The 12,174-nt window shown below is 41.1% G+C and overlaps 1 protein-coding gene across 2 annotated transcripts in view; it reads left to right on the top strand.

Moving 5' to 3' along the window:
* The window catches only part of LOC121898483 (calsyntenin-2-like), a 206,710-nt gene that overhangs the window by 52,963 nt on the left and 141,573 nt on the right, over positions 1-12,174 (top strand). For both annotated transcript variants that reach the window (XM_042413577.1, XM_042413578.1), the window contains exon 2: positions 10,832-10,954. In XM_042413577.1, coding sequence (XP_042269511.1) covers positions 10,832-10,954 — 123 coding nt within the window. The remainder of the gene's footprint in view (positions 1-10,831; positions 10,955-12,174) is intronic.

Here is a 12,174-nt window from a genome sequence, read left to right as displayed (position 1 = left end):
CTTTAGATTTGTTTGGCTCAGACATTGTGGAGTCCTGCTGAAACACTGCTCTGCTCTCCAGCCGGCCGCTGAATCTCCCCCACCACCCTGATGAGAAATACCACACACACACACACACACACACACACACACACACCAAGCACCAAGGATGCCAGGATCATGGCCAGAATGCACAACCTGCCGTGGGCCACAAAAGCAGCACACACATAGACAGACGTGCACAGGTTTCTATACGTTTTACACACCTACACATTTACACACACACACACAGACACACACTCCGGGGGTATTGCAGGGCAGCCTCTGAATTGTTAGGTTATTCCACTCCCAATGGAACCCAAAAAGCACCATGTGATTCTACTTTATCTCAGCGTGCCCAGGGCTACAAAAAGATAATCTCAAGAAACTAAATCCAAACATACAACAGCCACAAAAGGCCAAACAGGGGTGCAACAGGTGAATTATTTTCAGGCCAACTCATGATTTTCAATTACATCCTGGAGGGCATGAGGTTTTTCTTAGATGGGGCGGATGTGTGGAATTTAGTTTCCATTTCATGTCCTCCAAACACTGTTGAGAGATGAGAGGACAGCAGAGGGAGTTCTGTATCGAGCACAGCAGAGGTCAGGGTGTCGCTGCCTGAGAGGGACCGTGTAGGGGCGGCCTCGGTGTGACCCAGATGTTTTGGAAGTACCACAGTTTCCCTTCGCCGTATGCTCTGACTGAGAAATGAACTCGCTTGTATTCTACCCAGGCACAAAAATTCTTTATCGTATTTATTTGTTGAGCCTGGCAGCTGTTGTAGTTTAATCTTTGCTTTTGTTCCCTAGTTGTATTTAACATTGCAAACACTGGTGCGATGGAAAACTAAGCTCAGATTCACTTCTCATCTGCTTTCAAGATCGTAGTTTAGTGAAATAAATGGGAATTAAGTTGATAGCTACTGCTTGTGGCTATACTGTAAAGATACAGGTTTTTCTGCATAGTCTTTGTTTCCATGGAGTCAAAAGAAAATAGTCAAACAAGTTGTGGGAAAAATTGTCAGCAGTACAGAATCATGCAGTCTGCCAACAACTATTCCATTCCCCTTCCCAGTCTCCCCAGCAGTCTGTCAATCATGTGACATATTCTTTTAGTAAAGACCTTTTTTGAGAAAATTATTTCTATTAAACAGAAGAAATTATCTAAAAAAAATTCATAATGAGGTCAGTGCACTTGTAAAGAGGGGATAGTACTTAATAATAATTAATAACAATTGTATAATGTCTTCTGTGGATTTTAAAGGAACTTTCCAAAGTCTGAGAAAATCACCAGATGATGTCATCATGGTAATATTAGATTTGGCTTGAGAATTTGATTTTTTTTTTTTTTTTTTTTTTTTTTTTACAAAAAGCCTGCATTACAAACTGGAGGCATGGGATTTTAACGATGTGGGTAATTAGCAGGCACGGAGGGAGTGAGTTGGATTATGGGAATTGTAGAATTCAGTGTTTTTGAAACTTGACATGTTAAGTCACCCCGTCTCTACGGAAGTTCAATGCTAAATCACTGGAGCAACTCTTTAATAACCATGAGGCTGTATAGATTCAGCTTGTATATTTTATAAATTAGCAGTAAAAATAAAAATTTCATGCATGGTGTCATGTCAGTTTATTAGCTTGCAGTCTTCATGTGTTACCCTTTAGTCTAACTGATCTCATGTCAAAGTCAATGTTAGGAACTTGAAGACTCAATGTATCTTGACGAGAAATCTACTTAGAAAGCTTTTATATTTAATAAAGTCCTCTCCTGGCAGATGGTTCCTGTCAGCTTGCTCTGTGAAGTACGAAGCCAGCGCACCGAGTGGAGAGAAGATTAAAGTTTGCAAAGATCTCCAAGGTTCAAAGTATACACAGATCTACGACGATGGAGTGGTTGAGAGGAAAGAAAAAAGAGAACTGAGACACGTCCCTTGGCGTTCGTAGAGCAGGGATGTTTCTCGGTGATTCGCAGTGACCCGTTGATGGACATCTCCGAGCCTCTCCAAGCTGGCATGAGCTCCCAGATTGCCGTGTAGCTGTAATTGCCTGTTGGTCGTAGTAATGGCTAACTGTCTCTGCTACGTGTACTTTTCATTATGCTGATGTATTCATCACAGCCCCGTTTGTTGACCTTATCAATCAGAGTTTAATTTCCTACAGATTTCTTTTTAATTACAACTGTTTCTCTTCCTCCCTTGTCCCTCCGGGGCCTGTTCAGATTGCAGCACCCGCCCGTTAAGAGGTGGCACCCGGCAGCACAGTTACGGAGGCACACCATCGCCTGGTCAGAGATTAATCAGCCGTTATAGCGCCTCTGCCATGCTCAGAGCCTCAAGTCAAATCCACGACTCCCTGCTTAATTGGCAGTGAAATGGCGGAGGGAGATAGTCCTGCTGACCAGCAGCCAGCAGTAAAGGGCAGCCGAGCTCCAGCGTTCACCTTTCAGCTGTCACACAACCTGATTATATTAGCCTGTACAGGTTTGATAAGTGTATCCCTCAACCCCTGTAATTAAATTGATTTGAGGAACAAAAATTGTTCAGTGGCCTTTAACTCCACTCATTTGTGAAAAGACAAAATTAAAAGGAAGTGCTTATTATTGAAATGTACTAGTAATACATTTTATTAATATAGTTGCTACATATTTAATACACCAAGAGCAGAAAATATACAACAGCTGAAGGCAATAAAAGATTCAGTTGCTTTTCATTAAACGCAAAATGAAGAAAAGTTAAGTTAAAGGTTAAAATGAAGTTACAATCTTTCTGAGAGAATTTATATAAAGTAGAAGAATTTTCGGCTAGCCTGCCTTGAAGCAAGTTAACAGAATTCACCCCACTGCTTTTCCTCTGTGTGACACAGTGGAAAAAGGTCATGGTATTTGAATCCCAGCTCAGGTCTAAATAAGCAAACACAAGAATCTCGTATGAGCAGTTTCCTCCGCTTGTTAACAGATGGAACACAGAATGGTGTGTTTGATCCCTGCACTGTCCTTAAGATGTAAAAAGCCCTTGCATCTCAGTTAGTTGTATTCTGCCAAGCAGCCACAAGATTTTATAAGATGCTGGAAAATTGACCTCCCTCCATTCACAAACAGAGGTTATCGCGTGCCATTTACTGAGTGCTTTTAGTAGCCAATGAAGGTGTTTGCTTTTAAAAATTGGGGTCACTTGGAGTGCAGCTCATGCCTTTTTTCTCACATGTGTGTTTCCTGATTTTTTTTTTTTTTTTTTTAAGCACACATCCTATTAGAGGCTGTTGGAAGCCTGAAGGCTGTGCCGTAGATGAGCACTACGCAGTTCAATCAAACTGTCGTGAGGACAAATCTTCTCATTGTGGTGAGTCGTTACCACACAAAACTAGAAGACTTTCAGCAAATAGAGCAACTCCTGGAAATGCTTCTTTCTGACTCTACTAGGAGAGTGAAATTAAAGTGCATGATAAACCAGATTTTCGGCCTCGTGAACGCCTGCAAACCTTACTAAATCCTGGCAGTTAACGGCTGTTTACAGCCTGTGAATTCCGCATTCGCCTGTGCTATAAATTGGATCGAATCACTGGCAGCAAGGGGAGGAAGAGGAGGGAGGTGGAGGGCAGAGCGGTGGAGTGCAGGTGTGAATGACTATAATTAGCATCTGAATAGCAGTGAAACCTGGCCCGGCTAGAACTTGCCTCACTCAGATATTCAAGCATCGGATGAAACCACAGACTTCGGCCCCGTTTATACCTGGCATTAACATGCATCTTGGGTGATCCGATCACAAGTGGACAGCTCTAAATACAGGTGTAAACGCACCCAAGATGCACAGGTTGAGATCCGATCACTTAGACCACATTTGGAGGTGGTCTGGGCTGCATGTGGCCACAGTCTTTTAGTGTAAACGCAATGCCTCCTCAAATCGACAGTTAGAATAGAAATTAAAACAAAACCAGAAACTAACTTGTTTTTCGTTTGTCTGTCTAAAAAAAATATTTCAGAAGCTAAACGTTGCTGGATAGTTGGAGACGCATGTGGAGACACATGTTAATGTCAGGTGTGAACAGGGGCTTTTTTAAAACCTTTATTCAATCAGGGGAGTTTCTCGGAGAGCGATGAAAAAAATCACTTGTGATTGGTTGGAAGATCTATTGCTATTGGTCACCAATAGGGCCATTATAATAAAGGCTTGGGTAAAGATCCTCACCCCCTTACAATCCGTAGGTGATTTGATCATTTTTAACAGGGGGGAAGGTCCAATGGGAGGGTTAGGGTTAACACTAACCCTAGGACTGCAGGATTTTCATATAGGCCTAGCCTAATTCTTGATATTATAATTGCAATTATAATTTCAATTAAATAGAACTGCTATAAGGCTAAATACAGATTTTGTGTTGGTCTATTCTTTAACTGGATGTGGACATTGAGCATTTTAAAAATGCTTATTTTTCAAAAACACACCATAGTTTTGATGGTATAAACTTTACCTCAAATTATGTAACTGTGGCAGCTGAGCAGTGCGGTCAGCTCCAATCCCAGGTTACACCAAACATCCATAGTAAAACTATATCTATAGTCATGTCTCCCCTAAAATACTCTGTTACAGAGGTGGCTTGGTATGGGGGTGTATTTTCAGCAGCACAGATGCTACTGAATGATCATAGAAATAGGAATACTACAGGCAGTAGCGTGTCTCTATGATCCTCTTTCTCTTCTGCGACTACATGTTGCTACTTTTCACTTTGATCATGAAGGTGACACAACTCTATAGAGTATATAGGCTACAATATAGTATAGAATTGAGTATTTATAGTATATAGTTTAGAGAATATTATAGATCTAAGACAAAAACCAAGAGGAGGGTGAAACTGAGAGAGAAAGGCGCAGTTACAAATCTGTCTTCTACTTCAGCACCACGGACAGCGCCATGGATTTATTAATACACAGCACAGTTAGCCTACTGATATTTCAGAGTCATGGTCAGAGCCATAGATTCTAACTTGCACAAACCTCAGTCATAAAAGATCAATGAGTCAGGTAGACTAGACTAACATATTCAACTAAACAACCCCTCTGCCCTTGCACTCCCTCTGCCACTAGGGGATGGAGAGGGGGGGTAGAAGGTTAAAAAGGGGGATGCATTCTGGTCATTTTGCTAATAAGGTGGATGGCATTCCCCCTCAAATCGCCTACTGCTTACAATAATAATAATAAATATAGCCGCAAACAGCATCGAGGTCCAAGCAGATTGGGAGCATTTGGATGCTTGTTTCTTATTTAATTGTCAATGAAATGTGGTTTTCATGAATGCAAGCTGAAATAATGAGATTTTGCGGAGGGTGGGTCAAGGTGAGAGTCAGATCAGAAGATCAGAACTGATTCTGATCTTAAGCTGTTATCAGGAAACACAAAATGCTGATTCAACATTCATCTGACTGATCCATCTATAAGTCAAACTGTTGTCTTGAATTGGATTTAAGTTTGAGCAAATGAATCCCCCATTAGTCAGTTTTGTTATTTTGTTATATTACAAACATTAATATATATTGAGGACTATAAAGACAGTGTTAGAATAGAGATTTGTTTTTAAGATAGAGACTAGTTGGTCCATCTATCATCATCATGATCATCGTAAGGCCTACTTTTATTCAAATATTGTTAATATTTAAAAAAATAGGTAAATAAATATTGTTAATATTTATGTTCCTAATTTTTGTGCACTTGTTTCAGCTCAGTGTAGAGAAATCCACCCATATGGACAACCACCTTACTGTGCACATCTATGACATCACTGTCAACACCACGTCTCCATGATGTGCCCACCCTATGACAAAACTAGTAGTTTCAGGGGGTCTACCAACCCCCAAATCCTAGGGAAAACACTGTCAATCATCATTATTAAATGTTAGAAGGATGATCAATGATTAATCTATAGAGCTCATATTGAAACAGACTTTACAAAGCGCTTCGCAATTCAGGAACAAATGAAAAGCTCATTAACAGGGAAGTAGTGGCTTTAATGAAATTTAATCATTTATATGTTGACAGTGTTTGGATACTTTGAACTGTTTGTTGGTCTGAATTCTGATTCTGCAAAAAGTAAATAATAGTCATTTTTACTCAGACAAATGACTTTTGTGCCTGGACAAACGAAAGGTAAATTTATTAGTCCGAAGGACAAGTGCCTCACAAAATTAATGTCAAGCACTGGAAGGTCTCACAGGCAGCTGGAAAACAATTAAATGAGTATGTTATGAATAAAAAACAGAAATAGCCTAGCTAATTCACTGTAAAACATTTGTAGTAAAAGTAGAAAAAAACAAAATCATAGCAAAAGTTACTTACATAGAATGACATCATTATCCACACTGTGCAAATCCGGACTTGCATCTAGAGCTACCACCAAATAAGACGTGACTGCCTCATTGCAAGCCCAGTCTGTGAAAACAAAATGTAAATAGATCAGAGAACGTATATATTTAATTTTACACAGCAGAATGGATGTAGCCTACTCTTTTAATCTTACCCTTGCTCTGGTTCATAGCGCCTGCAATTTGCTTCAGAGTTGTGAAGATGCACCATTTCCTATAAAATATAACAAGACAAGTCACTTTTGTGAACAAATATATCCAAGTTTAAGCAGTTTGTAGGCACATTTAATCACTGCAAACCTTGTCACCAAATATATTCTTAATGTAATTTTGCACCCAATTGAGTGCCTGTCTTCACCTCTTCATCTCCTCCAAACTGGTGCTGCAGTTTACTTTGGCTTTCAAAGCAGCCATCCTCTCCATGGACAGAGGGAGAGAAAGGGAGAATTTCAATCCTGTATTAATGTGACAATATGAATAAAGTCACTAAATGCCCCATGCTAGCAAACACAGCTATACAGCAGCCCTGTGACACACACAGGCCTGGACACATGTCTCCCCTAATTAGTTTGACTAGCTGAGTCTCCCTGTGATCGCTTATTTTTTTATTGTACTGTAGAATATCCCACCGTACATGTGTCATCCTTACAGCGCAGTTGCCCCGAATCAGGAGTCTACTTAACGACAGGACCATTTAGACAACAGAGTCCTGTGCAGCTGAACCCAGTCTGAGGGAAAAGTCAGAAACTGGGCCCTGACCAGCTAACTAATGTAACTTTTGTAACGTCAAGCACCGTTTTCTAAATTTAGATTTGTCCTCTATAAAAGTATTTACGAGATGTGCAACGTGGAGGAAGAGGGGCACTTGCCGTCTGCTTCTCTTCAAATGTCTTGTGGCTAGATGATAGCCTGCTGCATATAAAAAAAAAAAAAAAACATACCTAGACAGGAAGTGCTCATCAATTAAAAACTGCCTGATTACATTAGGTTGGATTCACTCAATATTCTCTCTATTTGGAATTACATAAACATGATTTATGATGTGCTTATGTGTTATTTAACTAGAGTAAGTGGATTTTATTTTATATTTACTTAAATAATTGGCACAAAATCAAGGACACAATTATACTGAATATATTTACCTAATACATTATTTCAAAATGTATGACCACAGAATCATTTATTACAGTGCATAGCATATTTACTTACATATAGGCTATAACTATACTAAACCTGATCCATTTATACCAGAGACCTTCTTAACATGGAGTTAGTATCTTTTAGAAAAAGGAGTCCATGTATTGACAGCTTGAGACACGCTCTGCACCAGTACTAAGGTGAGTCAAAATTCCCCTACTATCCTGATTTGCATTTGTATATCTCAAAGCATATTTATTTACACGTGAAAGCCTCCTCTAGACCTAGAGGCTGGGGGGGTCAACTGCCAAGCTTTTCAGGCTTGTAAAACTGCCAAACAATCGAAACCCCACGTCAATTTCTGGCAGTTCCTGGTAGTTTTTTGTGCTGCCTACAAATTCCTGTTTGTTAACCTGCACTTCCACAGCAATTTACAGTGCTGCTTACTGATGAAAATCCCACTTTTCATGCACTGTGATGCAGACAAATTTGGCCGTGTTTGGCGTCATGTTCCCTTCTTATTGATTAGAGGATTAACTGTGTTTAGTTTTGATTCAAGTCGCCATGGAGGAGTATGTAGCTAATCACTTAGTGTCAAGCCATTAGAGCTTGCAGCCGGGGGGTTTCGATCGTGGTAAGCGGCTACGATGTTTCCCCCGGGAGTGTCAGGAACTGATGGTCTGTCTCGTTCATTTCTCCACCCCTCGCCCCTCCTCCTCAACCTTCGATAGCTTGCGTTGTTTGCAAGAAGAGAGGAGCTTGTCCATCCATTTTATGATAATGACTCAGTTGCGTGTCTCAAGCTGTCAATACATGGACTCCATTCTATTAAGATGGCGTCAATGTTGTATGTCTTACTAGTGATGAGATGAGCAGCGGCCGTGGGTTGGCGGGGTGGGGTTGACATGTAGGTGGCACCCCTATTAAGACACTGCGGAGATTACTGGAGGTGGAGGCTCCTTTTAATGCCCTCATCACTCCTGGTGAAAAACCATTCCATCCCACACACACGGAGAGCGGCGAGGGTTTGAGATGTCGTTAACCCCACAACGGCAGCACAACCAGGCCCTTCTGACTGATGGAAAGATGCATTCAATCTTGTGTATTGGTAATATCATAAAGGTCACCAATGTGCAGACATCAGACTTAATTGTGATGTTCGGTTGTTTAACACCTTCATTACACTGTAGATGTGTTGTGTATTTTGCGACAAGTGAAAGCCTCCATTTTCACCGCAGTATCATAGCATGGCAGCTGGATCACTTTGTGCTCCCACAATAGAAAATTTTGGTAATGCTGATAACGGAACACTTAGGTCAGCCTGACACAGTGTTAAGTAGTCACGGTGAGTGGCACAAACTGTGGCATCAAGGATTTAAAGGTCAACAGGGCTCCTAAGCTGTGAGACGACTGAATACAAAGCCCTTTAAATTCTCCAGACTCCTCATTAGCTGTCACGCATTGTGCTCAAATAGTGTTATACCCTGTATTACACATTTATTGGGGTTATGCACTTGTCCCGAGTTGGAGCAGCAGATTAGCTTTTTTCATCTGCTTTCAAATTTCTCACTTTCTATCTTTCTTTTCATGATAACACACTTCCAGTGGGTAATGTTCTGCTAAAAGGTTTGGTTGTTTTATATCCAGAGCCAGATATGAAACGAGTTTCGGGGTGCAAATTGTTCTGTACCTGTCTCACAACAAAATGTTCCCAAAAGATCATTCTTTGACAGTCTTGTCTCTCTTGGCTTTAGCTTTGGCAGCTAATCATGTTTTCCCTTGAAATTCCTGCACAGCACCATCAGCAAGCTGTTAATTTCTAAAATGACATGGTTTGGCATTTAAAGTTGAAATCCAGTATCATTTTACCCCTTACTGTTGTAGCAAACTCATACATATTTATCGCATCCTAATAGACTAATGTCTTCCCATCTATCTGCGCCTGTAAATGATCTCCTCTTACTGTATCAGGGCCGAATCGTTAGCGATGCTTTCTGGGCTGACACTCATGAATATGCATCACTGTAGTGTTAGCATGTTTTTTTTTCCAGTTCTCACTAGCTTCTTGCTGCTTCCCACAGTCCTCAAAAACATAATTACAAAACTTGTAAAAATCAAAAATCAATCAAGTTTGGCTCTTTATCGTATTTACAGTACATTTATAAGCATGTTTTATATACTTCGAGTGTGTCGCTGTTGCTAATCAAACTTCTAACATTTCTAGAAAAAAAAAATATGAAAAGAAGAGGAGGTCAAGAGATTGGCTCTCGTGTATTTTAGGGTGATTTAGTGCTGTTAAGTCAAATATGAAGTGCAGTGAAAACAGATAATCACATTAAAAAAATGCAGTTGCATTTTTTTTCACAACAGCAACAATGTTCTCTGAGTACTCACATATAAAGTATGATGTCTGGTAACATTTTTCTGTCTTGGTCAATGGGAAAGTACACATTTTAGCATTTCCACATGGCTTTTACTGGCATTCAATGCATAACTGAAGTGGTCTGTTACAATGATTGCTTGATTAGCACTTAGAAAGTCCTCTTTCTATGGTTTCCCTTCACTGAATTGAGAGTTATTATTGCTTATGGACTTCGCTCCCCATTAAACCACATATTTCCGAAGCAAATTTTCTCAGGGGACCTTAAATTACAAGCTTGCATTGTGTCATTTTCAATCCACCAACTTGAATTGTGAGAGGACAAAATGTAATTTGTGGCTTTCTGGCCCAGCTAAAAGGGACTCAGAAGGACATGAGGATTCCAGTTGCTTCTCCGGACCCCTCTCGCCCCCCTCTCTCTTTTTCTTTTGACAGTAAGATATAAACAAATGGCGAGTGGCTCGGCACATTTCCACACACAGCCCAGGGGGCTGTTACTCAATTATGGCCCTTAATCAGGCCCTCAGCTCATGAACTTTGTTTTGACTTGGCCTTGAATACAGTCCTCTGCTGGCAGCACAGTGGTGGTCATTGATCAAGCATGGCACAGTGCTTGGAAACCTGCAGGGAATGTTTGAAAGAAGAAAAGAACAAAACACAGAAAAGAGGTAGCAGAGGAGATTAGTAAAATGACGATGTCTTCTAGACATGGAGGCTGGAGGAGCTTTGCCAAGAACAGAAAAACAAATGTGTGTGAATTCTTGCAGCAGCACAGAGCACATGTGTGCATGTCAAGGTTAAGTTTTTTTTTTCTTGTCTGGCAGACATTTCAGGCGAAATGAAATGGAAGATGTACAGTATTTCTCAGCATGTGAAGACAGTTCTGTTGCATCTTGTAGCAGAAGTATTTTACTAACATTTCACTCTTTGCTCTCTATCTCCTCAGTGAATAAACACAAGCCGTGGATTGAGACATCATACCATGGGGTGATCACTGAAAACACTGACATCGTTCTGCTTGATCCTCCTCTGGTGGCCCTGGACAAAGATGCACCCATCCCTTATGCAGGTACGGTACATTTCAACCCTAATGGCTGTCAGCTGGAGCATGATCATAGCAACAGGGCTAAAGCCGGGCTAACTCAGACCAAATGGAGGCAGTCAACAATGACTCAGGTGTTAATCCACACAGGGAGGCATCGCTGCAGGATATACTTACACTAAGGATATAAACCATATAAAGCTGTCATGTGATATCACTGTGAAGGGGCTTAAATTGGCTTCATGTACTATAACTGCTGCACCACAGCTTTTTTTTTCTTAGCGTTAACCTTGCTCTGTGTTCCAACCATTTAATCCAATAATTCCCAGTGAGCACACATCACATACAGCACTCATATTTCGTATTTGTTTAGAGTGGAAAGTGTCCCAAATAAGCCCCATGGTGGCTGAGGACAACACACGGGGAAAACAAAAAAAAAAAAAAGAAGACTCAAACCGGATTAGATTCTTCCCACTGTGTGACCATTCCAGCTTGTCTAAAGGGTGCCAGCTCTCTTGTGGGAGGACGTTAGCTGGAGGCTGTTGGCGAGCCCAGCCAGCCTATCTCCCGCCAGGCTGCTAATGTGGCCAAGGCCCTAGCATGAGGTGGGAGCCCACTTGCTGAGGCCCTTGAGCTGGGCTGGATGGATGGATAGAGAGTGTGTGTGTGTATGTGTGTGTGTGCAAGTGTGCATGTGTGTATGATTACCAAAACATTTTCTTCCACTGTCTGCTGTACTGTGTGTATGTATGTGTGTGTGCGTATATTGTGGCATGGCCTGAGGGGGCTCACTGTAATGGCCACCCTACAGGGAGAAAGAGAGAAAATGATGAGACAGTAGGGAGGGTAGCTGGCTGACCAGCATATGTCCTCTGGCTCTCGATATACTGACAACGACACGATGAGGATGTACACACACACACACACACACACACACACACACACACACAACAGGCAGAGCACATGGGTATTCCTAGATTTCATAAGTGAAGGTACTGGGAAGACGGGAAAATTCTCACTAAATTATTAATAAACAAGAACATTAACATCACCAGCGTCTTATTGCAGTCTGCTTCTCTTTTTGTGCTATCTCTATAACTTCATATTTCTCTCTTGCCACTCTCTTGTTTCTTCTCATCGCCTCTTCCTCTTTTTTTTTTTTTTTTTATCTCACCCCTCTTCCATTGCACTTTTCAGCTACCCCAACAAAGCCACACACACACACACACACCGCACAAGTCACCCTC

Source organism: Thunnus maccoyii, chromosome 6 (genome assembly GCF_910596095.1).
Source record: "Thunnus maccoyii chromosome 6, fThuMac1.1, whole genome shotgun sequence".
NCBI classification, from domain to species: Eukaryota; Metazoa; Chordata; class Actinopteri; order Scombriformes; family Scombridae; genus Thunnus; species Thunnus maccoyii.
This window is presented reverse-complemented; position numbering and strand designations above follow the sequence as displayed.